Source organism: Papaver somniferum, chromosome 9 (assembly GCF_003573695.1).
Source record: "Papaver somniferum cultivar HN1 chromosome 9, ASM357369v1, whole genome shotgun sequence".
NCBI lineage: Eukaryota > Viridiplantae > Streptophyta > Magnoliopsida > Ranunculales > Papaveraceae > Papaver > Papaver somniferum.
In genome coordinates, this window is record NC_039366.1 from 123,168,024 (window position 1) to 123,181,276 (window position 13,253).

Consider the following 13,253-nt stretch of genomic DNA (forward strand, 5'->3'; position numbering starts at 1 on the left):
AATAAGTATTATGCTTCTCTCCAAGGTTGGATTGGCAAGATGTTCAATCATGCTGGTAGAACTGTACTAATTAAAATTGTTCTCAGTGCTTACCCTAACCACCAAATGCAATGCTTAGATTTCCCTAAGAAAACTCTTGATGATTTAGATAAAGTTCAAAGAGATTTCTGGTGGCAAAAGAAAAATAAGAAAAAGTGTTATTATCCTAAAGCTTGGCCCAGCATTACTAAAGACATTAGACAGGGAGGTTTAGGAATTAGAATCCCTCATAAACATAATCTTGCTTACTCACCAAACTTGCTTGGAGACTAATCCACAACCAGGATCAACTGTGGGCTAAAATTCTTAAATACAAATATTTCAGAAATCACAACCCTTTGAAAAAAACTAGGAAATATAGAATCTCCTGGATTTGGTCAAGCATGAGAAAAGGTTTGGAAGTCATAAAATCTAACTTTATTTGGCAAGTAAACAATGGAAATGATATTAACATTTGGACTGACTTCTGGCTCCCTAATCAGAGTAGTCTTCTTAAACCGATTAATATTGACAATAACACTCCTTCTACGATCAGTGATTTGTTTAATGCTAGTGGTGACTGGGATATGAACATTATCTATAATTATATTGATAACTCTCTTTTTAATGCTATTAACTCTATAACTATTAATATTGATAAACCTGATAGGATTAGATGGATTTCAACTACAACAGGTCAGCTCACTACCAAGTCTGCTTATAACTTTCTAACTAAGCTTAATATCAACAAAGACGAGGCTCGCTTCTGGAAACAAATATGGTGCCTAAACAGTTTGCCTAAAGTGAATATGTTTTGTTGGAAAGTCGTCTCTAGAGCCTTAGCTTTAGGTTGCAGAATGTGTAGATATGTTAAAGAGTCTAGTCCCTTTTGTTTGCTTTATAACTGTAATACCCTTGAGGATGAAATGCACCTCTTTGTCAATTGTGTTTTTACAAAAAAAAAAACTGGGAAAAGTTTGGTTTTGTTAACATCTGTTATTTCAAGAGTCATGATGTTTTAAATTGGTTTAAATTTTGGATGAACAACGATATTTTTAAAACTAGTCATGATAAAGTTTCTTTCATTATTTGGTCCATATGGAAGTTCAGAAATCGTGTTAACTTTGATAAGATTGTGCCAGAGCCGCAAAAGTTGATTGATACTATTAACACAAGCTACAAGAATTACTCTATCCCTATGTCCTTTCCTTTTCAGAGAGGTCTTCTTACTATCAGAAATACTCATGAAAATATTAATGAGAACATATTCAGAGATTATGATTGGTTTATCTTATTTGATGCTTCCTTCATGGAAACCGATTTTACCATGGGATTTGCAATTTATGTTCTGGACAAAACAGGAAATAGAAGTGATTGTCGTGCAGGCTGCAGTTGGGCCTCCTTCCCTTTAGACGCTGAAGCTAAAGCAGGAATCAAAGCTCTCAGGTGGATAAAAGAGTTGGATCTCAGAAACTGCTGCTTAATTAATGACTGCCAGACCTTGGTGAAGACTATCAATGGAGAAATCAACCCTGAAGACCTACCTTGGAGAGCTCAAAATAGCATCAGCAGATGCAAATTTTCTTTTAACTACTGTAATTCGACTTCTTTTCTGTTTAAAACTAGGAAATATGTAGATGTTGAAGATAGACTTGCAAAGGAAGTTAGAACTAAGAAAGTGAATTACTTCTCCATGGAGAATATGTATAGTCATGTAAAATCTTCTTTCTTAGAAAGGATCAAACTAAATATTGATCCCATCATATGTAATATAAACTTCCTATATAAATAAATAAAAGTCGATAACCTAAATTTGGTCAAGAGAAGAACATCAGGAAGGCGCTTTTCTCTCTCTTCTCTGAGGATCGGGCAAAAACGGGTTAACTCAGTTTCTCTTTTTCATTAGTTCTGGATGATTAAATTTTTCACTTTCTTCATTTAATCATTAGTTAATAGTTCCTCGTTTATGGATTTACAATTATAAACTCATTGTTTTCATTTGTGCTTTAGAAATCTCCTCATTCAATTTTTCTTATTTGTTTTTAATGGATTGCTAATTCTTTTTTACTGATCCCCTTTGATGTGATTGATATTCTGATATTCTCTAATGGCTTTTGCCACTTTTGTTGTTGTGATCATAGCTTTTGCGGAGTATTTATTCAAGCTTTTTCTTAGGGACTCAATCATGATTGGAATCATCGCTTTTGCTGGTGGTGTTGTGTTGAAGAAATTTTGGATTGGGTTCAAATCATTAGAATTAGCCAGTAACTCATCCCGCCCTGCAGAAATTTCAAAAAAATTCAAATTCTCCAGAGTCAACTATGTGCAATTATTTTGTTTCCTTAATTACCTATTTTCCTTCACTACTGCCAGCTTTCATTCTTCCATAAACGGAAAATATTCCGCTGATCTTTATTTCCTTCCTTATCATCCTAATAATACTCCGAAATTACGGAACAATATTGAATCTCTTCAATTTTACACCCATAGCAGTTTCTTTGGATATTCTCATAATCCTAGACTTCATAATATAACTTTCAACAAAGTTTTTTCTCTGGGAAAGTTATTTTTTCCGTAGTGAAGATTATTCTCAACAAGTGCATAGCCTTATGGAGGAAACTCAATCTAGTCAGGTTATGGATTTAGTTAACAAGTTCAAGCAAGCTACACTGGATTTGGGGGATGTTAATGAATTAGAGATCATTAAAAATGATAATAAAGAAGAAGATGATAAAGATGAATGGGAAGCAAGTGCTATCGGTAAAGTCATCATTGAGGGTCGAATGAATTATGATATGGTAGAAAAAGGAATCACCTTTACATGTCCTTTTCTCACTCTGGAGAATCTAAAAATCATAGAGGTGGAACCAAATATATTCATATTCAAGTTTAATCAATGGGAGCTTCTCAACAAAGTTATCGATGAACGTCCATGGAGTATTAACAGGCACCTTTTGGTTATTCATGATTATATACCAGGAATGATTTACACAGAAAAGTAGTGGGGGTTTCAACTTTTCTGGATTCAACTCAAGTACCTTCTGCCAGAGCATATGAACGTCACATCTGTCACTAAGATCGGACAAGTAATGGGTGAAGTCGTAGCTATAAAACCAAAAGATGCAATCCCCGTTGCAGGGACACCTGTGAAAGTTTGTGTTAATGTTGATCTGTCAATGCCGATGAGAAGAGGGGCTAAATTCTCTACTAATGCATGAGTCACTAAGTGGCAACAATTTTTCTTTGAGAGACAACCCAAAAGCATATGCACTGAATGCTACATTGTTAATCACTCCAAAGATGCTTGTACGGATGCTGCAAATTTTCTGAAGAAAGCCCATGAGAAGCCCTACTTCGTTGGAAAGGTCAACAACATTCGTAAGAATGTCTCTATTGTAGCCACAACTAAGGATTCTGCAACTGTCAGGACTCCTCTAGCTAAAAATAATCTGAAGAAATTTTTCAAATCTACTGTGTTTATCCCTCCAAAAGATGGTGATCCTATCAATTTAGAGTCCTTACTCAAAAGGGAAGAGTTTTTGTCTGGAGAAGACAGCCGTCTTGGCAAGCGTCGAAGAGCTGATAAAGCTACTTCTTCTGTTCCTCCTACCTCCGAAGTTTCATCACACAGTAGCACTATGATTCCAATATCTGCCCCTGTAAATACTCAAGTGATCACAACTGGAGAAAATCAGATTACGCAGTCACTCAAGGAGGATCAGGTTATTTTTTTATCTCTTCATCTTTAACTCTACTATACTCTTTTTCCAATTTCAATTTCTCTGTAACCGAATTTTTTTTAAGATCCTCTCTGCATTTAATAGGCTCTCTCAGTTAATAATTCGAAACCCTAAGTGCATTAGTTATTTTCATGCAAACTCTACGTTAGAAAATAAATCATCTTTCTTTCTTTGTTTTAGATTTTTTAGGCCAAATTTTTCATTGTTTTGTAACTTGCATTATAGTCCTGTTAGAATTCTCTTTTTTGTACGCATTTTGCTGTTATACATTTTCATCATGATAGTCGTTTCTTGGAATGTCCAAGGCCTCAACTCCCCCTCCACCAAAGATCATCTAAGAGATATCATCAGAACTCAGAACCCAATCATCATTATTTTTCTATGTGAGACAAAAATGCATGAAGATAAAATGAGGAGTCTTCTAGCTCCATTAAGATTCCCTAACATAAGATACCTTCAGCCAATAGGTAGATCTGGAGTCCTAGTTTTCATGTGGAAAAATGGTTTTGTATGTGATATTGTGGGCTGTGATGATAATATGTTTCATGTTGTTATTCAAAGTCATCCAAATGAACAAGAATGGCTTCTTTCCTGTATGTATGGCTACTGCAACTATTCAAAGAAGAAGAATCAGCGGGACTTCATCAAAGACATTGGTTCTAACATTACTCAGTCTTGGGTTTTATTGGGTGACTTAAATTTTCATCTTCAAGATAATACTTCTACTGCTTCCTCTTCTTCAGATGGTCTGGTAAACTCTATTCTTCATTAAATTGGTTTGGAAGATTTAGGATTTATTGTTAAAGAACACACATGGACCAGCAACAACCTTGGTACAGGTAAAAAACGATCAAGAATTGATATGGATCTTGTTAATGCAGTATGGAATTCTCAGTTTCAAGATTCTAAGCTTCTCCACGTTAAATAAGTTGCCGACCAGTTTTCGGCCGGCAGTGCCAATTTGATAAGTTGCCGACCAGTATTCGACCGGCATGGTCCTCGGATGAAGAACACGCCGACTATCTTGGGAAACAATCTTACGGTCGATATGTAAATATTTCCTACTATGCCGGCTATCGTAAAGTCGGCATGCACATAATTTATAACACTGCTGGCTGACCTTTTAGCCGGCATGATAAGGATTTATAACCTTGCCGACCTGTACTTATACCAAACAGAAAACAGAATATGGGTAGATGTAATTCACTTTATTCATGCAATTTTGGTTACTACATTGATTGAAACATAAAAATGAATGCACTTCACATGTGCATCAAGCCTTTGAACCCCTAGGATACCATAGTGGACGAGTTATAGTCTCGTGAGGGCTTACATAGAGGTATACCCACAAAACCTACACTAAAACTTCTATAACCATCAATCTTCCTCCGACGAAGACGATACCGCATCCAAGTAGTCCGGGTTATCCTTCGGGATTCTTTCGGCCAAGAAGTGATAGCTTGCATCAAACGCGAATGCTTTCCCCTTTACCTCCAAGTAGCGCGCTTTCACGACTTCGTGATACAAAAAAAAACTTACATTTGTTAGTGGTGTTTCATTGGAAGATAAAACAACATGGATCACGTAAAACAAACCACAAAAATACTCACAAATTGTGCAATGGACAAGGTGAAGGGGCGAGTGTTAAAAATCCGAGGTTGGAGAGATAAAAATGCAAGTATCGCATTTTCAATGACTAGGTGCCTCTCATGCACTTGTTGAACACTTCTTGCATTTGGATTCCCAAAGTCTTGGATAAATTTGTTGTGTACCCTAGCCCAAAAGGTTGTGAAATCCACCCTTTTGGAGGATTGACGTCTAAGTTGTTTTTCCGCATACCATGCTTTTGTGATTGCCAAATCTTCATTTGAATCAAATGAAGTCATTGTTGTTTAGCTATTGGGTGAGTTAGATGGATTGTATGATGATATGAGCTTTGGATAATATATGAAACTATTTGTAGGTTGTTTTGTAGAGAGAAGTATTGTATTTATAGGATGGTGGCCAAATTTGGCCGTTATAGTGCCCAAGTACAAGTAATTGTACTTACAAAAAATTTGAATTTTGAATCCGCCGACGAGGTTTGTTTTCTCCAACATGCCGACCTAATAAACAGCCGGATAGGTATGAATTTTGTTACCATGCCGACCTGATAAGATTTTAGGCATCATGAGAAAGGTTTTTCTGCCACACATAGCCGGCAGGCTCGATAACATACTACACTGCCGGCTAATAAACAACCGGAAATGTAAGAATTTTGTTACCATGCCGACCTTATATGATTTTAGGCATCAGGAGAAGGTTTCTTTTGCCACAAATAGCCGGCATGGTCGGTAACATATTACCTTGCCGGCGAGTAAACATCCGGCTAGGTTGGAATCGTATTACCTTGTCGACCCTGGTAACTATACAATTTCCGTTGTCAGGGCCGGCAGTCTAACAATTCACAACCTTGCCGGCCTTGGGACAGTCGGCAATGTAACTTAAAAGAAGCATGCCGACATATGTATTTAAATTTTACGTAGCTAAACAAACCATTCATTCAACAACTAGAAATCCAACACTTTTTGTCCAAAATACGAAAACATGTCCCATAAACCTTAAAAAAAACATTTGTCCACACCATTAACTTAAACATTTTTCCACCACAACATAAAGAAATAAACCAGGAAAGCATTCATTCGCCACGACCAAGAACACGGCTCCGTTTTGTAACACTACCTTCACCACCACGACCACTGCTGCTACCTTCACCACCACGACCACTGCTGCTACCTTCACCACCACGAGCACTACGAGTCCTCTTTTTATCAGCCTTCATCTAGGCTTGTGCTTCCCTCCTACATTTTTCTTCCGCCTTTACTTGAGCCTCAAGCTGCTTGAACAATATATGGGCATCCTCATTGTCAACATTGCAAGCATAGTCAATGTGCTTGGTTTGCTCTTCAATCGACAAAGGCTCTCCTATGTCTTTCGCGCAACACAACACCCTCACAAAGGTCTTCAACTGGTCCTTCTATTTTCAATTCAACAACAAACAATAAATCGAATGATTCGGTAATGCAATCAATCTTAAAATAGTAAGAGCAACTCTAAAATACTTACAAAGAACTTAAGCATTGTTGATGGGTCTTTCGATTCCATCTTCTTCTTACGAGCCAGTTCTTCAGCAGTCATTTCCCTAGTCACAGTAGGACGATCCCAACCCAAGTACCACGCCATGTATTTCTCAGTGTCTTAATGACCGGTGGTCACCTCGTCCAAAAGACTCGCATCGATTTTATGGCCACGTCTATTGTCCCAATGTTTTTGAACTGGCGCTGGATCATAAGAGACGTTAATATTTTTTTGGAACGTAGTGCATTCATCCATTTTCACAGTAAAGAACGACTTTTCTTCATCGAAATGAGGTTCTTCCTGGACGTAACCCAATTGTCGCATTACCCGATGTGGATCGTACATTGAATATCCATCAAACGTAGTCATCAAGGGTCCATAGTATAATGTAACAACTTCATTTCTCCTTTGGATTAAACCTTGATTTCTATCATCTCGATATGGATCAAATATCACCTCCTCGCAGTCAATTTTTCGATGGCGTTTCGTAGTTTGATAAGTTGTTACGGCATTTCCTTATCCTGAGTACCATTAAAACTGCACCTTTGCGCTCTTGGCTTATTAACCGCAACACTCTCATCCACTTTGATGTAGGAGTTGGTTTTGAACAAAGAAGGGAAGTGCTCGTATATCCAAACCCATGCAAAAAAAAAAGTTTAGTAAGAATCTTATCTTACGAGAATTTTGCAAATATAAATGATTTAGACAATAAAATTACCTGGAAGAGACATGTGTTTCCGTTAGCTTGCTTAGTGAGTTCCCTAGAACATTTTGTCAACTCATTGTTCAAGAAGGCGACCACAGCAGTACCCTAAGAATACTCACACATTTTATCTAAGGGATCCAATAGTTGCAAGTAACTGGCCTCGACCAAGCTTCCGGAACTGTCGGGGAAGATACATTTGCCCAGGACGTATAGAAAATAAGCTGACACGGTAACATTGATTCGCACCGGGTTCACTCTTCCTTCGTTATCAAAGATTTTCTTTGTCTCCCACAATTTGTCCCTCAACTTCTTCAGATTAAACTTCTTGCTTAGACGACCATCCTTCATCTCAAGAACAGACTCCGTCTCAACCTAATTCCAACCGAACAATTTCTGGCTCAATTTGTAAATATTCTTGAAAAGGAACTTATTATCGAATCCCTCAGTGACTGCTTTTCCATCAACCTGAAGGCCTAGAATTTGTTGAGCATCATCGGGAGTTATCGTCATCTCATCGAATGTGAATAACATTGTATCAGTATCTCCGTAGAACCTCTCACAGAATGCAGATACGGTAACTTTATCATGATCAATATTCGAACTCTCTACCGCAGGCCACAACCCGGAGTTCTTGACAATCACTTTCACCTCCTCACATTCCTTGTCAAGATCCCAAGTATTAGTCACTGAACACGAAGCTTGGCGCCTCATGAGACGGACGGCATGCCTGTGATCCTAAATACCAAAAAAAAATGAAAAGAAATTCAAACATTTTACGCAAATTTAAGATAGTTACACACTTGAATAAAGAACAAAGAAGGATTGAGATTACTTACAATAGTATTATGGATCATACATGCCCAAGAGTCTTTGTATCCAAAAAGAACTTCTCCACCATCTCTTGGGGTACCCCTTGGAGGCTCACCTGGTTTCAGTGTAACCATCAAGTGACGGGGAGTCATATGAGAATCAGCTGGTTTAGTGATCACCCTCTTCCTCGTTTCGGTTTCGGTTGAAGCTGAAGCTTCGGTGGCTTGAACAATAACTAGAGTTTGTTCTCCATCTCCATCTCCTCCTTCTTCTTCTTCTTCTTCTTGTTCCTATGCCTCTTCAATAATTTCATCTTCCATATCCTTATCTTTATCTCCATTACCATCATCATCATCATTACCTACTCCAACATAGGGATTTCTTCATCACCATCATCATCATCATTGTTACCTCCTCCATCAGCCGGAGTGCTTTCATCAACATCATCATCATCACCTCTTCTACCAGATGGAATTGATTGGTCTTCATCTGGAGTCTCGTCTGAATCACTGAGTTCCGAAGGTGGTTCAGAATCATTCGGTACACGGATCTTGAGCGTTCCCGGCACAACGTATGCCCCTCTACGTGTTGAAGTCAAGAGTTTTTCACCAACACGAGGAGGTCTTAAAGGAGGACTAAGAGCTTTCAGAGCTTTCTTCTTTGCCTTTTCCAACCTAAACAATAACAATTAAGAAAAAAATTTACAGGTCGGCAGGGTCAACAGGTTTAACCAATCCGGCGTAACAATGGCCGGAAGGGTCGACTAAAACATACGTGCCGGCTAAAGTATAGCCGGCAGGGTATCATCAAAATAGCCTGCCGGTTGATGACAAATATGAACACAGTAGAACATGAGTTTTTCATATTACAGGTCGGCAAGGTCCATTACCCATACACTGCCGGCCAACTAACAGCCGGCATGGTCTTATATAAATACCTTTCCGGTTTTATAAATTTTAGGCATCAGGAACCAAATATTCAAAACAAGGGGCCGGCAGGGTAAAAACTGATAACATGCCGGCTTCATTAAAAACTGCCGCCGCAAAGGTCTACATTTGAATAACCTGCCGGCCTTGCTAGTAGCAGTTACAGATACTAAACAACCAGCAAGTTCTTCAACCTAAGATCTTGCCGACCAAACCCTAACTATGAAAAGCCGGCAAGGTCGATAACATAGTACCTTTCTGGCGTCGCAACTGCCAATTCACATTTTCGATTTTTCTGCAATAATTTAACATGCAAACATAAAATCGAAGTACTAGAGTGAGTTTAAGTAGCCCCTTACTTTCTTAATCGCACCATTTCTTCGTTTTGAGCGGGTTCAATTTCTCATTCTTCAACCGTTTTTTTCTTCACATTCTTAACAACCAAACTTGCAATTTCAGGGTTATACTCATTGAGTTTTCGATTAGCGTCTTTCATACGAGTAGCTTTACGTTTTGGCGGATCCATTTTTGCAGATTAATCGTAGTTTTCGAATCGACGATTTCGATGAGTTAATCGTCGTTTGATGGTGGTGGTGGTGGGGGTCGGTATGGTGGGGAGGAGAAGAAGAAGAGAAGAAGAAGATGAAATGAAGAGAATAAAAACTAATTTAGGGTGATTAAGATTATTAATGATTAAGGGTAGTTTTGTAACTTACCCATTAGGACTCCCCTAAAATCCTCAAAAAGAGTCCCTTTAAAATTAGGTATACCCCAATTATTTTGAGTATACCCCAATCTCGCCAGGATATTTAACCCCAATTTTTTTCGTATATTTTTTTTCCAAAGATGATCTAGCCACGTGAGAGCAATTTTTTCCCCATAAATTGATGTTTATGTTGATCCCAGTCCATTCATCCCACGCTTCAAGCCTGGAATTAAGTTTAAGCAACTGGTGGATGGAGCATTATCAAAACTCAATTCAGTTTTGATTTGAACATTACATGCTATCCAAAATGAGTACAAAACTGAGGGCAATAAAGCTCAGGGAAACAGACTTTACGCTTTGGATAAGGATTGCAAGTAAAAATATGTCATTTGTGACCAGTAACTAACAAAGTTTTCAAGTGTGTTTCAAATTTTGAATTTGACTACCCAATTTGTGTTATTTTTGTTCAGGTGTGACCTTAGCCCGTCTCTAAGCTTTACCATTTTGAGTTTCCATCCAAAATTGAGGGCAACAAAGCTGATTTTGCAGAATACGCACAGAGACAATAAAACAAAACGCCTTCTCTGGTCTCTCTACATTGTGGAGAATCTCTGTACGCATTCTGATACATTTACATAGAGACAGGACAGCACCATCAAAACCGTTGTTTCTTTAACATAATCAAATCAAAAAACTTAAACTACTAATCAGACAAAAGTATAAGAAATTAAAGACCGGACAGCACCATTAGTTGTTTGTAATGATTACATTGGAGGATCCATGATCAGAAAATCAATCTCAGAACAACTTGCAAAACCCCCTACCTAGAAACTGAAATTGTAAAAGACACAAACGAACCCTAGAAGAAAAGGAAAAACTAGAAAGAAAATTCAAAAGACAACAGCAGCAGCAAACTCATAGAACTTAAAAGACTAGACCACCTTCCATTAATGATTTCCCTTACTAATGGTACTACTACTAAACAGAAGTTAGAGACCATTAATTCCTCCATTAAATTCTTCAGGTGTGGTTAAAGCACTGATCCTTTCAAATAACTTCCTATCTTCTTCACGTGTGAGTTTAGTAGTACTGACCGTTGCAATTAATTTCTTACTTTCTTCAGCTTTGGGTTTTGCAGAATTATCCTTCATGCCTTCAGAATTGAATTTAGAAATGAAGAGCCTTAAAGTACCATCTGCCATTTTGACGGTTCTGTCATCTTTAACTCCTAAGTCAAGGAAATCTGGATTCATTTCAAAATGAAAATTCTTCATCCCATCCATATGACCAAAACGAGCAGCATTTTCCTTGGTTTCTTTTTCTACTTTGAGATGGATAAACTTTCCTCTTTTGGAAGAGGATACATGGTCCCCAAAACCAGAATTATGGATAGTCAGAGCAAGAATATCTTTATGTTCAACAACATTCCATTCAGATGTCATCTTCCATAAGTTCTCCGATGGATTCAGATAATACCTTTCAGGGGTTCCAGCTTCAATGGCTGAATGAACAACACACATAAGCATACAAAATCCATGTTACAAAATTGATGAAAAGTGGTTAAACACCTCAAGTTAACAAATCTCAGAAAAAAGAAAGAAAGATTCTAAGGTCTAAAAGTATACCTGATTTCTTAAAGAGGTGAATTTTTGAAGCCACATTCTTGAGGAGGTTGATTTTTGAAGCCATGAGAAACCCTAAAACTTGTTTTCTTTTTCTGTGTAGCTAGGTTGTGTGTGTTGTGAGGAATTTGAGACAATAGGGGCGGTGGTATATATAGAGGAGGAAAACAGGCAGGAGGTTCTGTGGAGTTAAGACTGAGATGGTTATTACACTTCTTAAGCATTAAATTAGTGTCACTAATTGGAAGAGAATATTTTGGGTATTCTGTGTAGGTAACAGTAGGATTGGTCAAATACTCCTATTCTCATCACTTGACACGTTTAGTTTTAAGAAAGATTGTGCCGACAAGATTAACCTCAACATCCCAATCAATTGAACCCAGAGTTATCTAATGAGCGGCCTATGGTGTGCATCTGTATTATGGTGGTGGGTAATTTTGATGAAATAGGATAAAAGCCCATCAAAGGCTACAACTACTTTTATTTCATGTTTATGAGACTTGTATGAATTGGTAGGGGTGAGCAACGTATGGGTGGATGCGGATTTGATTTCACCCGTGTCCGGTTCACCCAACTGACAGATTTGATATTTTTATCCACATCCAGTCGTTACCTATCGGATTTGATATCTGTGGGTGAGAGGATAAGCGGGCAAGATGCGGATGGATTTGCGATTCCATTTATTTTTTCTTGTCAAAACTATTATTTTGTCAAAGTGGGAACAAATAGTGAATGATTGTAATTAGTAAACTTGTTGAGGTCTTTAATATCCAATACTAATGCTAAATTTGACAATTATTCATTTGCTTGATGTTTATTTAAGAACTAATCTATCTATGTAGAAATTTGGATCACTGGTTTTTTATCATTTTCCTCAACTCAACCAGGAGAATTCTATATGTCCGTGAATTTTAGTATGTCTATTTACCTGATTGTGAACACACAAACCACGAAGGGATCCGAGTGCTCACAATCAATCATCATCATCTAAGGAGATTTGTGATGATGATATCCTAGTGTTGATTCATTGGCTCAAAACCTTCGGGTTTATCATAGCCTCATCTAACAACTCCATGCGAGGCGTTTGCGCACGGGATATAAGTACAAGCAAAGAAAACAAAGCGTATAAGTAAAGATCCATGGGGCTAAATAAATATAAAGTGCTGAAATGTAAATAAGACCAAGGTTTACGTGGTTCAGCACTAAGGCCTACGTCCACGGGGTTTGTTGTTTTACTATATTCTTCATGGTTACACGAATAGTCGAATGACTTTTTGGGTTTACATGTTTCTCTCTTCTAAATGATTAACTTACACTTGCAAACTCTCTCTCTCTCTCCTTCCCTTCCTGATTCTTCCGATCCCCTTCCCTCTTGGTGGATACGGGGTATTTATAAGGTTAGAATGTGGGACCCATCTCTGATGACCGTTGGAACCTTATCCTCTTGTGTCCTTGCGTCTATTACGCAGAGGTCTGCGTTTTCCCCTTGATCCCGCAGAGGTATCCTCGCTCGTTCCACAGGTTGATCGACACGTACACTGCTCAGAGTGTTTAATGTGGGTAGTTGAGGGGTCTGCTCGTGTCAGACAAGTGTCTTCTGCCCCTGTC

At 38.1% G+C, this 13,253-nt stretch overlaps 1 protein-coding gene across 1 annotated transcript; it reads right to left on the reverse strand.

Moving 5' to 3' along the window:
- Nucleotides 1–10,753: 10,753 nt before the first annotated feature.
- Nucleotides 10,754–11,758, reverse strand: LOC113308048. Its single transcript, XM_026556518.1, has 2 exons — nt 11,649–11,758; nt 10,754–11,524 (listed from the first exon to the last, which is right to left on the reverse strand). The coding sequence occupies exons 1-2, from the start codon at nt 11,710–11,712 to the stop codon at nt 11,013–11,015; spliced, it is 576 nt and encodes a 191-aa protein (XP_026412303.1). The 5' UTR covers nt 11,713–11,758; the 3' UTR covers nt 10,754–11,012.
- Nucleotides 11,759–13,253: the final 1,495 nt, after the last annotated feature.

Coding starts and splice junctions, on each gene's coding strand:
- LOC113308048 (XM_026556518.1), bottom strand. CDS start 11,712: ATGGCTTCAAAAATCAACCTCCTCAAGAATGTGGCTTCAAAAATTCAC. Junction 11,525..11,648: donor TCACCTCTTTAAGAAATCAG/GTATACTTTTAG, acceptor TTGTTCATTCAG/CCATTGAAGCTGGAACCCCT.